Genomic DNA, 20,833 nt, shown 5'->3' with positions numbered 1-20,833 from the left:
AGTTCTGCAGGTTGTAAACTGTCCAGAATTTTTACAAGAAATTTTCCCCAGAGCTCCCACGGATCTCTCATGCTGTCACTGCTGCTAAGTCACTTCAGTCGTGTCCGACTCTGTGCGACCCCACAGATGGCAGCCCACCAGGCTCCCCCATCCCTGGGATTCTCCAGGCAAGAACACTGGAGTGGGTTGCCATTTCCTTCGCCAATGCATGAAAGTGAAAAGTGAAAGTGAAGTCGCTCAGTCGTGTCTGACTCTTAGCGACCCCATGGACTGCAGCCTACCAGGCTCCTCCACCCATGGGATTTTCCAAGCAAGAGTACTGGAGTGGGGTGCCATTGCCTTCTCAACACGAAAAAGCCCTGGATTAGAATTTCAGCTGTGGCACTGGCCTTCTGTGGGTCTTGCACAAGTACTTATCTCTCATGCACCTCAGTTTTGTTACCTTCAGATCAAGGATAATAAGTGTGACTAGGTAGGGTTCTCTTTAACCCTCTGTCCTTTTCCATTCTCACATCTGGTGTAGAGAGGGTTTGCAGTATATATATCCATGCTAGACTGCAGAAGGTAGCAGACAGTAAGAGGTTTGTTTGTTTCACACTTGAGAATGTGAGGATACTTCTGATTATAATAAAGCAACTGTGAAAATATTATGAGACAATACAGAAATATGAACACTACCTTTGTATTTGATGATATTAAAGAATTAGTGTCAAAATATTTTAAATGTGCAATAGATTTTGTCAATGCAAATTTCCTGATTGTGATACTGTACCATGATTATGCAAGATGTTACTGTTGGGGAAAAGTGGGTAAATGATACACAGAGTTTTTTGTACAATTGCATATGAATTTATAATTATCTCTAATTTAAAATTATTTAAAAATTTTAGATGTGATTATGCTACTTTGGTTATACTAAAAAATCTTTTTCAGTGATAAATAATGAGGCATTCATGGATGAAATAGTTAAATACATATTTGGCAAAAAAAATCTTAAATGTTGTTTTCACATGATATACCAAAATAAAATCTGTTTTTTAGAAGAAGGAATTAAAGAAAATTACTTGTATAAACATCTACAAAACTACTAAAAGCTGTATCATAATCCTAAAAATAATTCATGCCTTTGATCTCAGTGTTTCCATTTTTGTGAATCAATTGCAAACAAACATTATATGTGTGTGTATATATATAGGAACATACATATTTATAAGAAATGTATATAGCACAGATATAGAATCAATCTACAATCATCTGCAAGTATGTCAAAATAAAAAGAAAAATAAGTGATATGTGAATAAAAACAGTGTACAATTTTTATCGATAGTATGATTAGAAATGTTGAAAAGCAAAAGCAAGCATATAAAAATGTATTTCAACAAAAAAATTTTTTTTTAAGAATTCAAGGAAAATCAGATGAGACTAGCTAGCTTAGCCATGAAGTACTGGTAATTTGCACTTTGATTTCGGGGGCAGGGGGGAGCAAAATAACCCAGGATCAAACCTAGATGGTTTATATGAATTATCCTTATATAATCTTCACCACAGCCCCATGAAGTAGACAGTGCTACTTTTAACACCCATTTCACAGATGAAGAAACTGAGACATCAAGAAAGTGACTGAGATGCAATTCAAACCCCAAGCAGTGTGGTTTCAGAACCTATACTGCCAGACAAGATAGTTAATATCAGCAAGAGAAAGCTTTGCTCATTCTGTAAAGTCTCCTCTGAAGGATTTGAAAGACTTAGAGCTTCTTTCTACAGTACACATAAGGATATTGCATTGTAATTTAAACTAGAATCTATTTATCAGTTGAAGTAGAAATTTCCAATGGGAAGATGAAACACACATACAATTAAGGACCCTGTGTCTCCCAAATCAATAAGAATTGATTGAAAAATAAGCAATTGCCCTTTATCTGTTGCAGTCTCTCTTCCACTAAATGGTAATGAGAAATGTAGATTGAGCTCAATGGTTTCTCAGAAAATAGACACATTTCCAATGTGAACTGGGATGATGGAAACACATGCAACCCACTTTATTTGAGTGCTGTCTCTGGCTAAGTTTCCACCATGGAGGAAGTTAGATAAAGCCTTTCCAGAAGGAAGAGAGGGACAAATTCCTGGTTCCCTACCTTTACTCACACATTCCTCTGCCTCGATCCTAAGCAAAAGGGTGAAGTAGGTTAAGTTCACATCCAAAAATGAGGCCCTACATTATTTGGTGTTGTATGAACAATTGCTGGTTTTGTTGAATTTCTCATTCCAGAGCTACGGTTTTCTTTACCTTTGGAGAAGTCACCCTTTACTCACATGGGCTTCCCTGGTAGCTCACATGGTAAAGAATCTGCTTGTAATGCAGGAGAGCCAGTTTCAATCCCTGAGTAAGGAAGATCCCCTGGAGAAGGAAATGGCAACCCACTCCAGTATTCTTGCCTGGAGAATTCCATAGACAGACCATGGGGTCGCAAAGAGTCAAACATGACCGAGAGACTAACACTTTTTTCCCTTACTCACACAGAAGCCCCAAAGTTCCCAATATTTGGATATTCCCTCCTCTTTATCACCATTAAAATCTTGCTCACAGGAAAATTTCTGACAAAGCCATTTATCCAATCTGTAACTAACTTTTTGTGTGTTTGAACATTTTAATAACAAAATTTAGAGGCTTGAATTTAAAAGAGACTTCCAATTTAAAATAATATCCAACACAGGACACATCTGCAAGGATCTGCCAATGGTCAAATCTGGGTCACTTTGATCTGAGTCACAAAATAGACACTGTAATGAACATCTGTGAGTGCATACTATATAAATAAAGAGTTGTATAAGTAAATAAATGAAGGGAAAGTTTTTGCCACAATAGAATTCCAATGAATGGGTTTAGATTGAATGTTGGAAATTAAAAAATCACCAATTCAGCAAACATCACAGTAATAATTGCTTTGGGAAAAATTAATCAATAGGCATTAAAACTGGTGTCAGTATCATCATCGATGAATGCTATATTAGTGGACAAAGGACGCCACTAAGGATATTGACATAGTCTGAAAAGTATTTCCCTCAATACATTAATTAATTACAAAGAGAAAAACAGTCACTTTACAGTGAAGAAACCTGGAACACACCATTTGAACCAAGTTGCCAAAATTATCACCAATGATGAGACATCAACAGCACTTTCCCCTGGACAATGATGTACTAAGAAGAACACAACATCACTTTGGTGACATGTTTGGCCAAAATTCACAATTTGAATTTAATCATGAGGCAATATCAGAAAAATCCAGTCTGCACACTGGCCAGTACTCTTTAATTGTGCTAAAATCAAGAAAGACGGAAACACTAAAAAACTGTTGCAGATTAAACGAAACCAAAGAGATGTAACAAATATTAATAGAAGGCACATGGGATCCTGGATCAGATCATGATCTAGATCATTCTGTATGACCACTGCATTTTCTTTTAGTCTCATGACTTTCTGTGAAACATGAGCATATAATGAGAAGATAATAAACTATTTATTTATAATTAATATACTAAGTAATTACAGTAGATGTAAGGCATAGATTTCAAGCTAAAATAAAATGTTAGATATGAAAGTGCTACACCTAAGTCAAATTTGGACTGGCAAAGTTTTTAATTATAATGGTGATAAAGGAGAGATTGATATTGTGGATAATATAATAATCAAGGTGAAAGACAAATATGAAAAACACTGTCCAAATTTATGAATGCAGAGAGAAGACAATCTTTCAAAGAAATGATAGATAAGGAACTAAGACAATGGAGAGCAAATCTCTTAATTATATGTTCCCCAGAGGGAAGATGTTAATAACTGGAATAAAGGTAGAAATCACAGATGAAGAATGCAGGCCATTGTTAGCTTTAAAAAATGACTGAATGTACTTATTGAAAGTATCAAGGTCACGAAACACTGTCATACATTGGAGAATTCCAAAGAGGCATGACAACTAAGTGTATTAAACCCTGGAAGAGAAAAAGAACAATGGTGGAAGAAACTGCTGAAATCTAAATAAAGTCTGTAGGTTGGTTAACATATTGTATCAATGATAATGTATTAATTTGATCCCCTTCCTGGAACACAGCTTTGGGGTAGCAAAGGGGCTTGCATAACTCAATGAAGCTATCTACGATCCATACCATGCAGGGTCACCCAAGACAGACAGGTCATAGTGAAGAGTTCTGACAAAACGTGGTCCACTGGAGGAGGAAATGGCAACACACTACAATCTACTTGCTGCGAGAACCCCATGAACAGTATGAAAAGCCAAAGTGATATGACACCAGAATATGAGCCCCCAGGTCAGAAGGTGTCCAATATGCTACTGGGGAAGAGCAAAGAGCAATTACTAATAGCTCCAGAAAGAATGAAGCAGCTGGACCAAAGTGGAACTGAAGCTCAGCTCTGGATGTGTCTAGTGATGAAAGTAAAGTCTGATGCTATAAAAAACAGTACTACATAGGAATCTGGAATTTTAGGTCCATGAATCAAAGTTTTTGGACTTTGGTCTAAAACAGGTCAAACAGGAGGTGGGCAAGCAGGAGGTGGCAAGAGTGAACATCAAGATCTTAGGAATCAGTGAACTAAAATGGACCGGAATAAACAAATTTAATTCAGACGATCATTGTATCTACTACTGTAGGCAAGAATCCCTTAGAAGAAACAGAGTAGTCTGCATTGTCAGTGAAAGAGTCCGAAATGCAGTACTTGGGTGAAATCTCAAAAATGGCAGAATGATCTTGATTCATTTCCAAGGCAAACCATTCAACATCACAGTAATCCAAGTCTATGCCACAACCACTGATGCCAAATAAGCTGAAGTTGACCAGTTCTATGAAGATCTATAAGACCTTCTAGAACTAACACCAAAAAAAAAAAAATAAAGATATCCTTTTCATCATAGGTAATTTGAATGCAAAAGTAGAAAGTCAAGAGATACCCAGAATAATAGGCAAGTTTAGCCTTGGAGTACAAAATGAAGCAGGGCAATGGCAAACCGAATTTTGTCAAGAGAACATGCTGGTCATACCAAACCTTTTCTACCAACCCAAAGGATAACTCTACACATGGACATCACCAGATGGTCAATACTAAAATCAGACTGATTATGTTCTTTGCAGCTGAAGATGGAGAAGCTCTATACAGTCAGCAAAAAAAAAAAAAAAAAAAGACCTGGAGCTGACTGTGGCTCAGATCATCGGCTCCTTATTGCACAATTCAGACAACTTAAATTGAAGAAAGTAGGGAAAACCACCAGGCCACTCAGGGATGAGCTAAATTAAACTCATTATGATAATCCAGTGGAGATCTGGTAGACAGAGTGCCTGAAGAAGTATGGGCTGAAGACCAAAACACTGCACGGGAGGCAATGGCTAAAACCATCTCAAAGAACAAGAAACACAAGGTGGCCAAGTGGTTGTCTGAGGAAGCTTTACAAATAGCTGAGTAAAGAAGAGATGGGAAAGGCAGGGGAGAAAGGGAAAGATATACCCAACTGAATGAAGAGTTCCAGAGAATAGCAAGGAGACTTAAGAAGGCCTTAGATAAGCAATGCAAAGAAATAGAAGAAAACAACAGAATTAGAAAGACTAGAGGTCTCTTCTAGAAAATTGGAGATATCAAGGGAACATTTCATGCAAGGATGGGCATGATAAAGGACAGAAACGGTAAGGACCTAACAGAGGCAGAAGAGATTAAGAAGAGATGAAGAATACACATAAGAACTATACAAGAAAGGTCTTAATGACACAGATAGCCATGATGGTGTGGTCACTCACCTAGAGCCAAATGACCAGGAATGTGAAGTCAATTAGGCTTTAGGATGCATTACTACAAAGAGAGCAGAGGTGACAGAATTTCAGCTGAGCTATTTCAAATACTAAAAAATGATGCTGTAAAACTGCTGCACTCAATATGTCAGCAAATTTGGAAAACTCAGCAGTGGCCATAGATAGGACTGGAAAAAGTCGGTTTTCAATCCAATCTTAAAGAAAGGCAATGCCAAAGAATGTTCAAACTATCGTACAATTGGGCTCACTTCACATACTAGTAAGCTGATGCTCAAAATCCTTCAAGCTAGGCTTAGAAGTATGTGAACCAAGAACTTCCAGATATACAAACTGGATTTAGAAAAGGTAGAGGAATCCCAGATCATGGAGAAAGCAAGAGAAAGAATTCCAGGAAAACATTTACTTCTGCTTCATTGAGTACGCTAAAGCCTTTGACTGTGTGGATCAAAACAAACTAGAAAATTCTTAAAGAGATGGAAACACAAGACCACCTTACCTGTCCTGAGAAACCTGTATGCAGGTGAAGAAGCAACAGTTAGAATTGGACATGGAACAACTGACTGGTTCCAAACTGGAAAAGGGGTACATCAAGGCTGTATATTGTCACCCTGCTTATTTAACTTGTTTGCGGAATACATCATGCAATATGCCAGGCTGGATGAATCCCAAACTGGAATCAAAATTTCCAGGAGAAATATCAACAATTTCAGATATTCAGATGATACCATTCTAATATTAGAAAGCAAAGAGGAACTAAAGAGCCTCTTCATGAGGGTGAAAGAGAAGAATGAAAAAGTTGGCTTGAAACATTAAAAAAACTAAGATCATGGCATCCAGTCCCATCACTTCATGGCAAACTGAAGGGAGAAAAGGGGAAGGAGTAACAGATTTTGTTTTGCTGGGCTCCAAAATCACTGAAGATGATGACTACAGCCATGAAATCAAAAGACTCTTGCTCCTTGGAAGGAAAACTACAACAAACCTAGACACCATATTAAAGAGCAGAGACATCACTTTGCCATCAAAAGTCCATATTGTCAAAGCTATGGTTTTTCCAGTAGTCATGTATAGATGAAAGAGTTGGACCATAAAGAAGGCTGAGCACTGAATAATTGATGATTTCAAATTGCAGTGTTGAAAAAAAGTCTTGAGAGTCCCTTGGACAGCAAAGAGATCAAACTAGTCAATCCTAAAGGAAATCAACCCTAGATATTCTCTGGAAGGACTGATGCCAAAGCTGAAGCTCCAATACTTTGGCCACCTAATGTAAAGAGCTGACTCACTAGAAAAGACCCTGATGCTGGGAAAGACTGAAGGCAAAAGGAAAAGCGGGTGGCAGAGAATGAGATGGTTAGACAGAATCACCAATTCAATGAACATAAATTTGAGGAAACTTCGGAAGACAGTGGCGGACAGAGGAGACTGGCATGCTGTAGTGCATGGGGTCACAAAGAGTCGGATGCAATTTAGCAACTGAACAACAATTAATTTGATAAATATACCATGATTATATAAAATGTTAAAATTAGGTACATCTGGGTGAAGATTATAAGGGAACTCTCTGTACTATCTCTGAAGCTCTTCTATGAATCTAAAATTACTTAATAGAAAGTTTTTGAAAATAATAGGAAAGTCAAATGAAGGAGTTGATTGTTCCTGAAAAAATTGCTGAAAAGAAATCCACATCTGCCTATGTTCAGGAAAATTTTTAAAAGATTTAATTAGAGGATTTTAATGATTTATTTGAAAGTAAACTACAAACATCCAGAGAAAATTAGGCCGTTAGCTCCAAAGATCTAACTAAGTAGCAAAGCATCAAAACACTACAGTTAAACCTGATAGACACTCCAGGAAAGGGATATGAAAACAATTATTGTGGGAAATTTTTATGTACCCGTTTTTTAGTCTAAAATATGTTTTTAAAACATAAAGATATTATTTGAATAATATAGTTTTAAAAAGCAACAGATAGATATATAATAAAATATGTTATATATGTATCTGTTTATATATAGATATCTGTATATGCAACACATAAATGTATATATATAAAAACTTAGATTTTCTGAAGAAATACCCACTAAAAGTCCATGAGATTATTTATAAAATTAGAACATTAATTAAATTACAAAATAAAAGAAACTCATGGTCATAAAAAATCAAGAGGACAATTACAGACTATTAAGAGTAAAAACTGGAGAGTTGTATTTGAATTTACAGACAATTCTCTCAAAAATTCTACCCAAGTTATAGACAGAATTAAATTCATGACCATTAATATTTTTATTTTGGTAGGAATATACTTGAAATAGAATTGAATTTAAGATATCAAATAATTTTAAATATTTTACTCTGAAAATCAGGATAAAAAGAATCTTTTTAAGGCAAAAAAGAATTATAATACTGTAAAAGAGCTAAATAAAATCCAAGCATTGTTTCTATGCAGGAAAAAAACACAAAAGTGGTTTTAAATGAAATGCAATAATACAATAAAGTATATATTTGTCTAATAAACATTAAAATAGAGATTGAGAAAATTAAAAATACATTTCTAAAAGTAAAAACATCTTTTTTCCCAGTATTTTTGGGGAGCACACCACTCAGCTTGTGGGATCTCAGTTCCCCAATCCAGGGATCAAACCTGGGCCCTAGCAGTAAAAGCACCAAGTCCTAACCCCTGGACCACTGGAGAATTCCCAAAATAAGAACATCTTGATAGAATACTTGGTTTTAGGGGAAAATAGTCTATTTTTAAATAATTCAACTAAAAATTATGAAAAGATTATCACAGGAAAATTATTTAAAAGGTTATTGCCAGGGCATTCCTGGCAATCCAGTGGTTAGGACTCTGCATGTCCACTGCTGGAGGCCCAGGTTCAATCCGTGGTCAAGGAACTAAGATCCTAGAAGCTATGCAGTCAAAAAAAATTTTTAAATAGCAACAATAGAATTTTATCTAAAAATTACATGCTGTGCTGTCCTGTACTTAGTCGCTCGGTTCATGTCTGACTCTTTGTGACCACATGGACTGTAGCCCTTCAGGCTCCTCTGTCCATGGGGATTCTCTGGGCAAGAATACTAGAGTCGGTTGCCATGCCTAGAGTGGGTTGCCATGCCCTCCTCCAGGAGATCTTCCCAAGCCAGGGATAGAACCCAGGTCTCCTGCATTGCAGGCAGATTCTTTACGATCTGAGCCACCAGGGTTCAGAAGTCCATAAAAAAATTATACAGATTTTCAAAAAAAGATCCTTCTTGGGCTACAAAAACTACTCAATTTTTGTATAAGCTAACAAACCCTAAGGTCAAACTAGACATGAAAAGTGCATATGCGTATATGAGTGTGTGTGCACACATACAAATCTTCCTTATTAATATATATACTTAAAACTTAATTCATTAGTACAAAAGAATTAGCCACCATGACTAAGTAGGGTTTATCCCAAGAATTCAAGCATAGTATTGGGAAATCTATTAATATAGTTATTTTAAAAATTGGCCTATTAAGAAAAAAAGATAAATCATTTAATTTAATCATTCAGATGTTTCAAAGGCACTCAACAGTATTCACTATCCATTTCTTATTTTTAAAAATGTTTTAAAAAAACCTTACAAAATGAAAAATAAAACAATACTTTTCAACATGATAACTTGGACAGACAATTCAATAATACAAGAAGCAGACAAAAAGAAGAGATGGCTATTGGAAAGGAGTATTCTTAATCATCATTAATAAAGAAAAAAATATCTATTTATTCAGAAAGCCCAGTAAAATGTACTCTATAAATCTTAGGATTAATAAGTACAATAAAATATAATACAATAAAAAAACAGATAAACATGGTTCAGTTGTTTTTCAATCAAAAGTTCAACAATAACATAGCATCAAAATGCACACTATTCCAAAAAACTATTTTGGAAAAACCTTGATTAGAATGTTGAGGTGTCAATGTCAATCAAGAACATTCAATTTTCTTCAGAAATATAAGACCTATTCATGTAAACAGACTAGACACTGCAAATATTTTTACTCATAACTCTGTCAATTGGGTTCTTCTCATCCTATTCTAGCCACACCATGATAATACACAGCAGACGTACCTTTGGGTGGATCCTGACTAGGGGAGGTACCACAAGTCCCTGGTTGTGGAAAAGTGTCTGCTCTCTGAGACTTAAACTACACGATTGACTGCCAATACCATTTTTACCAAACTAGAGATCACAGGAACTTACTGGAGGCTGTGCAGGAAAATGTGATATATAGCTTTCCTGAAATATGAGTTTTACTGGTTATTTCAAAGCATCCTTGTTAGTGGGCTATGGAGAGCAGTCTTTAAGAAAATACCATACTAGACCACTCCAATTTTGATAGTAGGGTCTTGAGGAAATGATATGGAGCAGATGGGGGGAGGGGGACAGTGGAGGGGGAGCAAAGAGGAGAATCAAAACTGTTCTAAAATTCACAATGTTCTATAGACTCAGAAATGAGCCATCAGGAAGACTGCAGGGAGTAGCATGAAATGGCAGTTTGGAGCCCATGGGGAAAAGCTCCTCTAAGGAATTCAATTCATGACAGGACCATGAAGCATTCAGGGACACAACTGTCTAATATTCCATTCTGAATGCTTAGCTATATACCTATCCTATCATCATCCTAAAGTTTCAGCAAACACTAGGTACAAGAAATGTTTCAGGTAAGAAATATTGATGGAAACTAAGAAAAGTGTCTTTGCTCCACATACAGGTTAGAAAGGAGTAGAGAGAACCCCTAAGAAAAGGAGAAACTCTTCAGAATAAAGAAGTCAGAATAATTATTTGAATAGAATAACATAAACCTCCAAGAATCATATAATTCTGGAGGAGGTCTTAGACTTCTGTGTGGCCCAAGAAAAGGAACTCAATTTTATAGCAATCTCAATAGACAATGCAACAAAAATTTATAGTTGGATAGCAATGGCACCCCACTCCAGTACTCCTTCCTGGCAAATCCCATGGATGGAGGAGCCTGGTGGGCTGCAGTCCATGGGGTCGCTAAGAGTCGGACATGACTGAGCAACTTCACTTTCACTTTTCACTTTCATTCATTGGAGAAGGAAATGGCGACCCACTCCAGTGTTCTTGCCTGGAGAATCCCAGGGACGGGGGAGCCTGGTGGGCTGCCGTCTGTGGGGTCACACAGAGTCGAACATGACTGAAGTGACTTAGCAGCAGCATTATTTGTGAAGAATAAAACAACAAATTAAAAATATTGAACTTCCCACATAACTCATATCCAAAGAAGTTCACTTCCCCTACTTTTAAGTTCAGTAGGCATGTCTGTGATATGTTGAAAAGATCAGCACAACAGCATAGAATGACCTGGTGTCCAGAGCAGACCCTGCTTTCAACTTGTCTAAATATCTAATCATATTCTAGAAACCATTTGGCTAGTTTGGTGTGTAGAAAAACATACTAGGCAAACACATTTTAGCAGTGTGTATCTAGCATTACTTAGTGAGCAAAGATGACCCTGGTAAAGGGGCAGACACATACATGCTTCCCTTAAGGAAGCCTCTCTTCCAATGGAGGTGAGTCACAGCCTATGAGCAGCATTCCTCAAATTAGATGAACTCTGCTTGCTCAGGTCACACTGCCTGAGCAAGCTTTTGATGTAATGTGACGTTCTTTTGGTTTTCATAGCAGCTTGTCTACTGCAAAAGAAACTGTTACCTACAGACAATCAGAGTGACAGTTCTCTTTATCTGTGTGATTTTTCATGAACAATAATAAATTTTCATCCAGATTTACTTAATAGTCTTCTAAGGATTCACACCATCTTGGAAAGACTGATCTCCAATCGGTGAAACTACAAAGTTTCTGGGCCTGGAAAACTAAGAGTTACAATGAAATGCATTGAGATTAGACATCTCTTTGTTTTCTTACCCATCAATGACATATCTCACTGCCATACACAGGCTTTCAACTATTTAAAATAACTCTACTAGCAGGTCTGTGTTTGAATGGTTCAAAAGGGAAAATGGGACAGGCGCATTCATCTCAACTATTCAGCTCTGTTAGTACAGCTCACTAATTCCCTGTTTCAAATTCCATCCATAATATGGTGCAGCAGTTCTCAAAGTGTGGTCACTAGACTTTCAGTACGGCATCACCATGGAAGCTGTTAGAAATGAAAAGTCTCAGGCCCCACCCCAGACCTCCTGACTCCAGAACTCTAGAGAAAGGGCCCAGAAATCTGTGTGGTAGAAAGCCTTCCAGATGATCTGAGCACATGCATGCAAGAGTGTGTGAAGTTGTGATGGCCTTTGAATTTTTTCATTAACTTCACTGATCACAGGTGGCAAGAATACCACTCTCTCTTCTAATATCAGAGTGAATTTTCCCTCCCTGAGGTAGTTTGAAAGTGTAGGGTCATTAATTTAAACTGATTTGTCTCTTAATGTCATTTGTCACCATTAGCAAACCAAGTTGTGTGCCTCAATGCGAGAAAAAAAATCAATCACAACTGTTTGATTGGAAGCTGAGTAGGCATTCTACTAAACTATAATCTAGACACCAAACTGATCCCCGCAGCCCAACAGCAGATCAAAATCTAGCTAGAAGATGAAAATGAGGAGTTGCTTATTATGAGAGGTGGTGAAGTAGACTGAAAAATCACTGAACAAAAAATATCCAGAGATATTTTTAAGGTACAATATTCATTGTACCTTATCTCTTTCAGCTTCAGCACTTTTACTTATTTACCAAAGCAAGCTGAGCAGTACAAGAATCTGAAAATAACAATTCACTTTAAAGTCAAGCATAGGCTCCTGGCTCCTAGATAACTTGTGATTTCTGTCAAATGCACTTATATGAGTGGTTTGGTGCCTTAACTATTATGTGGTTGCTGGTGAATATCAGAGACAGCAGAGAGGAGTGAAGAAAACACTGTGCCGAGAAGTGTAGATCCAGCTTGACTCTCCACACTTGACTAAAACAGTGTGACCAAGAGCAAGCAGCAAATCCCATGGGCCTTCCCCACTTCTTTCTGACTGACAGAACTTTTTCAGTTGCAAATAAACAGGACTTGACTCACACCCCAACATGTAGGAAAAAAGTGTGTGTGTGTGTGTGTGTGTGTGTGTGTGTCTGTGTGTGAAGAGTGATTTATTGATCATGTATCTGAAAACTCTAGCATGAACAGGATAGACAGATCCAGGTGCTTAAACAATTCATTAGCATGCAGCTCTTCTCCACTCCTGAATCTGTCTCTTTCAGCTGTGGATCCGTTCTCCTGCAGGCTGCCCCAGAGGGCTGTCCCTCCACACTCTTCTAATTGCACCAAAGACAGATTACTTTCCCAAGAGTCCCAGGACAAGTTCCAGAGCAGAATCCCATTGGCTTTGACTATATCATGTAACTGCCTCTTGGTTCAGGGAAAGCTCTTTGACCAAGCTTGGGTAAAACGTCCATCCCTGAAGACAGGGATTAGCTCAGTCTCAGCGTATTTGAAATGGACCAGGACTAGTTTCCTGATGCAAGCAAGCACCTAGGGTATGTTATTTAAGAAGGCACTGTCTTCTATTCCCAACCTTATTCATGTGCAGACAGGACTGCACCCCAGGTGCCTCACTTGCTCCACCTTGGTCTCAGTGGTTCTGCTACTGAAAGTTTGGTCAGAGGTGAGGGCGGGGTTAGGTTCCGCAAAGGAAAATCAGTGTGCCACTATCCAAAGAAAAGGAAGAAATGACGCAGAGACCAAAAGGGAGTCGACATTTACCATAAGATTATTCACATGAGCAAAGGCAGAGGATTTGGCCTGATCACCAGCAAGGTCTTCCTTGTTCTAAGATACATAGTTTCATGATCTGTTCTTCATTACCACTATCTAAGTGCAATCAACAACCAAAGTCAAATTTCTCCAAAAAAGAGAAAAGAACAGCAAACTCCTAGAGATGAGTCACTTAGTATCTGGGCTACTTATAAAACACACTATTTCTTCAATCCTTTCTATTCATGTGGAAATTTCAGCAATTTCCTTAACTGGTAGTCTGTAACAGAAATAAAATAGCCCAGTCACTGGATGGTTCAAGGATAATCCTTGGTCCAATGAGGATACAAACACATCTAATCCCAACATACAGCAAAACTGTTTTAAGTAAGTGCTGCAATTAATATGACCATTATATACTACCATGCATAAAACAGATAGTTGATGGGAACCTGCTGTAAAGCACAGGGAGCTCAGTTCGGTGCTGTGTGATGACCTAGATGGGTGGGATGGGGTGGGGGGTGGGAGGTAGGTCCATGAGGGATGGGATATATGTCTACATATCGCTGATTCACTTCACTGTACAGCAGAAAGTAACATAACATTTCAAGCAATTAAACTCCAATAAAAAGAAAGAGAAAGGACAGAAGAAAAGAAGAAAGAAAGAACCAGAAGAACAGAGACTTTCCAGGGCAAACCAAGACATATGGCACCCTAGTTTAAATACAGATTTACATAACGTGAGAGCCTTAGAGGCTTTAAATATAGAGAGTCTGGAACTCAGTAAAACAGTTTTCATCAAGGTTTTGACCAAGTGGATTATCTACAAATACAGGGGAAAGACTTGATACCAAAAAAAGCAAATGAACGTGAAAGAATAAAAAGAACAGAGTATGTTCAAGAAAATATGAGTAGGTGAGGCTAGCAGCAACTTCAGGGAGAGAGATAAAGATAGGGGCATAAAAACAGGTTGGGGTCGGATCAAAGAGAATATTAAATGCTATAAGAATGTTCTGTTTATTCTAAAGGCAGTAAGGAGAAGAAGAGAAGTGACAGTCTAGCACTGTGGTGAGGGATACAATAATCTTAAATTATTCTAAGACAAGTATCCGTTTCACCAGAGAAATAAAATAACATAGTCATGATTACCAAAAGAAACAGTTGCAAACTTACTGCCTTGGCATCCGGTTAGATCCACAAACTTATTTTGAGTGGCCAATGTGATTTTCAAAATTAACCTAAATTTTAATAATTGTAGGCATGACATTCTAATTCATGTCAATGGACATAAGTATGAGCAAACTCCAGAACATAGTGAGGGACAGTCTGGCGTGCTGCAGCCCATGAGGTCTCAAAGAGTCAGGCATCACTTAGCAAATGGACAACAACAACATTCTAGTTCAACCAGACTCTGCTATTCCTAACTGCCTCACATTGAATACATACATACATCTTAATAGATCTCGAAGGCATTTGTGTTTGAGAGCACCTCAAAATGGGTATTTCCTGTTTCATCCTCAGGTTATTTTAAAATTTTTCTAGGGATAACATTTCTTCCCGTCTGCCACAGATTTTAAAAATTCACAACATCTTCTTCATGAAAGAGTTTATTAACTCTAAGATATTAGAGTTATTATTAATTCTAAGATAGAAGCCAAGAAATAGGCATTTGTGAAATTGATTTCTACTGATATATTTACTGTGTTCTACCTTCACCAAGTATGATACAAAGGAAATCATTTCAATGGAAGAAAGAACAAAGGGAGCAAGGAATGGGGAAAAAAGTGGGGAGGGAATGCAAAATAAAAGAAAGGATAAAAAACTCTGAAACATAAATTCAGGACCTGGGAAATCTAAATTGGCTAGACTGTTATTTGCCAAGACAGAATCTCTACACATATGGAGCTTGGATAGCCCCAAATACACAATATTTGTATCACAGGATTCCTATAAAACATAAAAATAATGCAAGTATGGGTATAAATAAAGAGAGAGGGGGTGGAAAACAATTCTGTCTCTCAGATTGAGGAACAGAGTGAAAATAAGTCATTTATCTCAGATTTTCAATCTAGGAAAAATAAAAAGATGTCAAACCCACAGTGCAGTGAATGGATGCAGAGAGTAATTGGTCAAGGAAACAGACATATGTCATCAAAAAGACACTATGAGCTTGAGAAACACATTTCTGCCCACCAAGATAAATACAAGCACGGCTCCATACACTGACAGTGTGGACAGCAAGAGTTTCAGGGCACATCCCTGGTGTGCTGAGAAGGCCTCAGAGTTTCCTCAGTAGCGCCTGCACTCCTCTCCTCAGCAGTGGTGGTCCCTGGGGCCTATGCCACACAGGAGTAAGGGCAGATATTTGACTAGACGCTCCTAGGCCTCTGGAGCCCAGGCATTCGGGGGTCAGAAAGGGGCAGATCCTCTGGTTCAGGCATGCTCTGATGCTCCAGTTGAAATGGCCATAAAGGAAGCCTTCTTCTGTCCTGAAATAGCTATTGAGTTCTCTGCTTAACATTTATTTTTCTTTCCCCAGCCATCTGACAATTGTTTGGTTTTGGATGCTGGCTGCCTGCCATTTTCCTTGTCAAAGCACTGCTAAGAGAAAGCCCCACACTATAAATCTTCTTGGGTGGGCCCCAGGACTGTTGCCTACACAGGCTGAGACATCTCACAAAAGAAGGCCATTCTTAAGTCCTTTTAGGGCTGTCAATGGATGTGGGGACTGGAAAATAAAAGTGGGGGCAGGTTTAGAAAGGAAACTTACAGCTGGGTCACTGAATGGTAAGGAGCAAAGAAAACTTCAGAAATCCAATCCCTATGCAACTGGATAAAGTTATTTTTCCCAGTGCTTCCCAATAAATCACCAACAGGCCTGATATTAAAACTGAAGCCCCTTGTCTCTAAATTTAATGGAGCAGTATGTTCCAGGAAAGGGCATCATTCTGGACCTTGTGGCGGGCCACTCGAAGCTGGGTGACTTTGGCTACGTCACTGACCTCCCCCTGCCCCCCAGTGTTTTGGTTTCAGGTCTTGAAAACTGGAGTCTTCAGTTATGATTTCCAAGGCTGCTTTTAATCCCAAATTCCAGGACATCTTACTGGGATATACCTGTGCTTCTCATAACTCTTCTCCAGGCCCCACCACACAGATACATACACTTTGATCTGAGTATTTTCAAACAGAGTCCCCTGCTTGATTTTCTGTTGGACTTTGAGTTGCATCAGAGGCATGTGACATTTGCTCAGTGGATCATGGGGAACCATGAACTTTGTACGCTTTTATAGGGAGGTCAACAGGGACCTACTTCCCGAGGATGTGGCCTTCTGTGAGCCTCATCAGTTTATTCTACAGCTGAAGGGCTTGAATTATCTCAAGCCTCTTGCGGGCCGAGTTGTTGCAGAGTTTGCCCAATGGCATTAAGCCCCTCTATGATATTTCTGAGTAGGTAAACTCAGTGCCCTCCCTTATTAAAAAGGTGGGGATGGGCTGTTTGCCCTAAATCCTAAGTGTGCCTTTGCTAGCTTTCACTTCCTTCATCTCTACTTCATTTTCCTTATCCACATACCTCTGAAAATACTAGCAACAGTAGTAGAAGAAAGAAAATAACAATGATACTACTAGTAAGTAACATCTAACTAAGTGGTTAAAATGATAATTCACACCTGTAAAGAGCTGTCTCTATTTAGCACTCAATCAACGTTATCTATTGTAGGTACTGTGTCACAAGCCTGGAGGGGCACCTGTATTCTAAAATGGAACAAATGATAGGTGTTTTAAAAAAGAGAAATGGGCTGCATGATCACAGAAAGTCTGCTAAAAATTTAGATAAGCTGGTGGGCCTGTGACCTTGAATCACGGGCGTTTATAGGAAAATGGGAATTACTTCTTTCTGTCAAAAAGGTGACAAAGAGCACCAGCCAGATCACAGAAAGAGTCAAGTTTGCAGACAGATTAAGTGAGCCAGAAAAGGAGGACCAAGACAAGCCAAGAGATTTAGAAAGAAAAAAACTAGGGTCGTGTCCTAGATTCCATCAGAGAGTTAAAAAACAAAATCCAGACAGGTCAAGATGATAGCAGTTTTCTTGGCTGAGACTCAGAAACTAAGTGTGACTATCAGCAGGGCTGTTCCATACAGATGTGTAGGTTGAGCACTGTACAACTCAAGAGGCATCACTAACCATTCACAGAGTAGTCACCATGGATTTATGTGTTTATTTATAATGCCAATTTCCTAGTAGATGGCAGTAAAGTGTCACAAAGAAAGGGTAACTTTTCCTTTCTCTCATCCATTCAAGATGTATATGCTTGATGGCAACCTTTGGCATTAGACAGGTAATAGGTGAAGATTTCTATTCTCAATCACAGCACCCTTGCCTCAGTCAATGGCCAACAGTTGTAGAAATAAATATCCAACCTCACAAAAAAGAGGAGTAATGCAAATTATAATAATGAGGACATGTAATTTCCATTTATCAACTGACAAATATGTAAATGACTTTTAATATCTTAATGCTGGTGAGAGAATTAGAACACAGGAACTCTCATAACATGCAGCAGGAATATAAATTAGAATAACCTTTTTGTAAGGCACTTGAGCAATGTATATTATAATCAGAAAAGTGCATGCCATTTGACCTATAATTCTGATTTGAGGATTAGCAAGAAATACTTGCACTGGTATACTTACATACAAATATATAAAATATATATAAGAATGTTCACAATAACATTATTTTAATAGTTAAATAAAAAAAGAAAGAAAAGAAACTCACAAAGCTCATTTACCAAAAACTTGTTGAATCAATTCTGGTATATCCATACCATAGAACACATACCATAGCAGAACACAAAGGAGGAGGTTACTCTGAAAACATGCTGAAATGAAAGAAATACTAAGTGTTTAAAACATTGCAAAGAAGTGTGTATGATTTGGTCATCTTAAAGGAGAAAGAGATGAGTGGAGGAAATGAGAGAAAGAAGGTAGAAAGGTTGGGAGGGAAGGAGAAAGTAAATGAGGATCAGTTCAGTTCAGTCACTCAGTCATATCCAACTCTTTGAGACCCCATGGACCACAACACGCCAGGCTTCCCTGTCCATTATCAACTCCCAGAGCTTACTCAAACTCATGTCCATCCAACCATCTCATCCTCTGTTGTCCCCTTCTCCTCCTGCCAGCATCAGGGTCTTTTCCAATGAGTCAGTTCTTCACATTCAGGTGGCCAAAGTACAGGAGTTTCAGCTTCAGCATCAGTCCCTCCAATAAATATTCAAGACTGATTTCCTTTAGGATGGAGTGGTTGGATCTCCTTGCAGTCCAAGGGACTCTCAAGAGTCTTCTCCAACACCACAGTTCAAAAGCATCAATTCTTTGGTGCTCAGCTTTCTTTATAGTCCAACTCTCACATCCATACATGATTACTGGAAAAACCATAGCCTTGACTAGATGGACCTTTGTTGCGAAGTAATGTCTCTGCCTTTTAATATGGTGTCTAGGTTGGTCATACAGGGTTTCAATGTACAGTGAAACTTCTGAAAGGAAACATAATGCACTGTTATGAGTGGATATCCCTGAGGAATGGGAGGATAGGGGGCTCTTCTTTTCTGTGCCTTCTATTTTCTCACTCCTTCCTCTGCGACATGAATGTGGTGATTCTCCTAGCATGTGTGAACTTGCTGTTTCCTTTGCGGGAAAGCTCTCCCACCCAACCTGTTTGCACAGTTCCTGTTTTACGTCACTCAGGCCCCTGCTCAAATGTCATTTGTCTTAGAAGACTGCTCTGAGCCCCCAGAATAAAATAATGCCTTTCATCAGGCTCTCTCTTTCCATCCTGCCTCATTTTTCTTTATAGCATTTATCAATGCCTGAGAGTACATATAATAACATGCATTTATGTTTGCTTATTGATTCTCTTTCCCACTGAAAGTTCTGTGAGGGCAGGGGCTTGGGTGTGTAACCCACATTTTTCTAGGGTACCACTGCTTCTAAATTACTTTAAGCTATTAAGTGTGACATGATGTACGTGTCACTAGGGTTAGCCAAAGCCTAGGTGCCAACCAAGAATACACAGCCCAAAGGGTGGGCAGTCAAAAATACACAGATGAAAAAATTAGATCGCACCTGATTTCTATGAAGACGAAGAGCCCCTCCCCAGGCTACCACAAGCCCAGCTATAACCTAGCACCATCATCAACCAGGGCTTTGCTATTCATTCAGAATGAAGCACAGGAATGAGTTTTAATTCTGAAGCTAACATAGTGAATATGAGAAATAAGTTATCGAGGTATCCAAGACATGTAGATAAGCTAAAAATACATGCTAAACATTCTCTGTGCTGTTCTTTGTGTTTAGTCTCTCAGTTGTATCTGACTCTTTGCGACCCCATGGACTGTAGCCCACCAGGCTCCTCTGTCCATGGGGATTCTCCAGGCAAGAAAACTGGAGAGAGTTGCCATGCCCTCCTCCAGGGGATCTTCCCAACCAGGAATTGAACCCAGGTCTCTCGCACTGCAGATAGATTGTTTACTGTCTGAGCCACCAGGGAAACCCAAGAATACTGGAGTCGGTAGCCTATCCCTTCTCCAGGAGAACTTTTCAACCCAGGAATTGAACCAGGGTCTTCTGCATTGCAGGTGGATTCTTTACCAGCTGAGCTACCAGGGAAGCCCAAACACTGCCTAACCCAGTGCATAAGCAGAATGCAAGAATCTAGTGAGTGCACTTACCTGCACCCAGGAGAACAGTACCCAAGCTTGAGCCCCCTCAGCCTAGTACCCAGAGAATTTTTATTTCTCTGAGAAAACACCAACTAGAAGATAAGACTCCTGCCACTGGAACACTGGGTTGGCCCAGAGAGGGCCTTTCATGCTGGGGCCAATACAAGAACAGAGAGTTGGGATTTCTTTGAGCTTAAGGAAGAGTATAGACAACCTTCTGTGGTGCTAGGCAGAATCATCCTGGAGCCAGAGTTAAAAGGAAAAAAAAAAGTAATAATGAGCCCATATTTATTTAAAATTTTTACTTTCTTCATTGTGGATGTATTACAGTGATTTTTATTTTGAAAAGTAATACATTCAAATATTATTAATCTTGATTACTGAGTTTGGGGGCATTCTCTTAAATTCTGTACCCTAGGCAAGAACCGTGCTCACCCCACATTAGTCTTTCTCTGCTTTTTGGCTCTTTTTTTGCCAGTGAATGTCTGTTCAGTAACTTTTCTATCTACATAAACAGAATGAGATGTGAGACTTGCTTTCATTGTACCAGGTAGT

At 38.6% G+C, this 20,833-nt stretch overlaps 1 protein-coding gene across 7 annotated transcripts in view; it reads right to left on the bottom strand.

Annotated features, from left to right (window-relative positions):
- Positions 1-17,861: 17,861 nt before the first annotated feature.
- LOC129650185 (uncharacterized) overlaps positions 17,862-20,833 on the bottom strand; it is a 33,265-nt gene continuing 30,293 nt past the window's right edge. For 2 of the 7 annotated variants that reach the window (XM_055578392.1, XM_055578393.1), the window contains exon 5: positions 17,862-19,093. In XM_055578392.1, coding sequence (XP_055434367.1) covers positions 18,762-19,093 — 332 coding nt within the window. In that variant the 3' untranslated portion in view covers positions 17,862-18,761. The remainder of the gene's footprint in view (positions 19,094-20,833) is intronic. The other 5 variants (XM_055578394.1, XM_055578399.1, XM_055578395.1 and 2 more) reach the window with 3 other exon arrangements.

This window comes from Bubalus kerabau, chromosome 4 (assembly GCF_029407905.1).
Source record: "Bubalus kerabau isolate K-KA32 ecotype Philippines breed swamp buffalo chromosome 4, PCC_UOA_SB_1v2, whole genome shotgun sequence".
In the NCBI taxonomy this organism is placed as follows: Eukaryota; Metazoa; Chordata; class Mammalia; order Artiodactyla; family Bovidae; genus Bubalus; species Bubalus kerabau.
The sequence above is the reverse complement of the archived record's forward strand: the minus strand, read 5'-3'. Positions and strand labels throughout refer to the sequence as shown.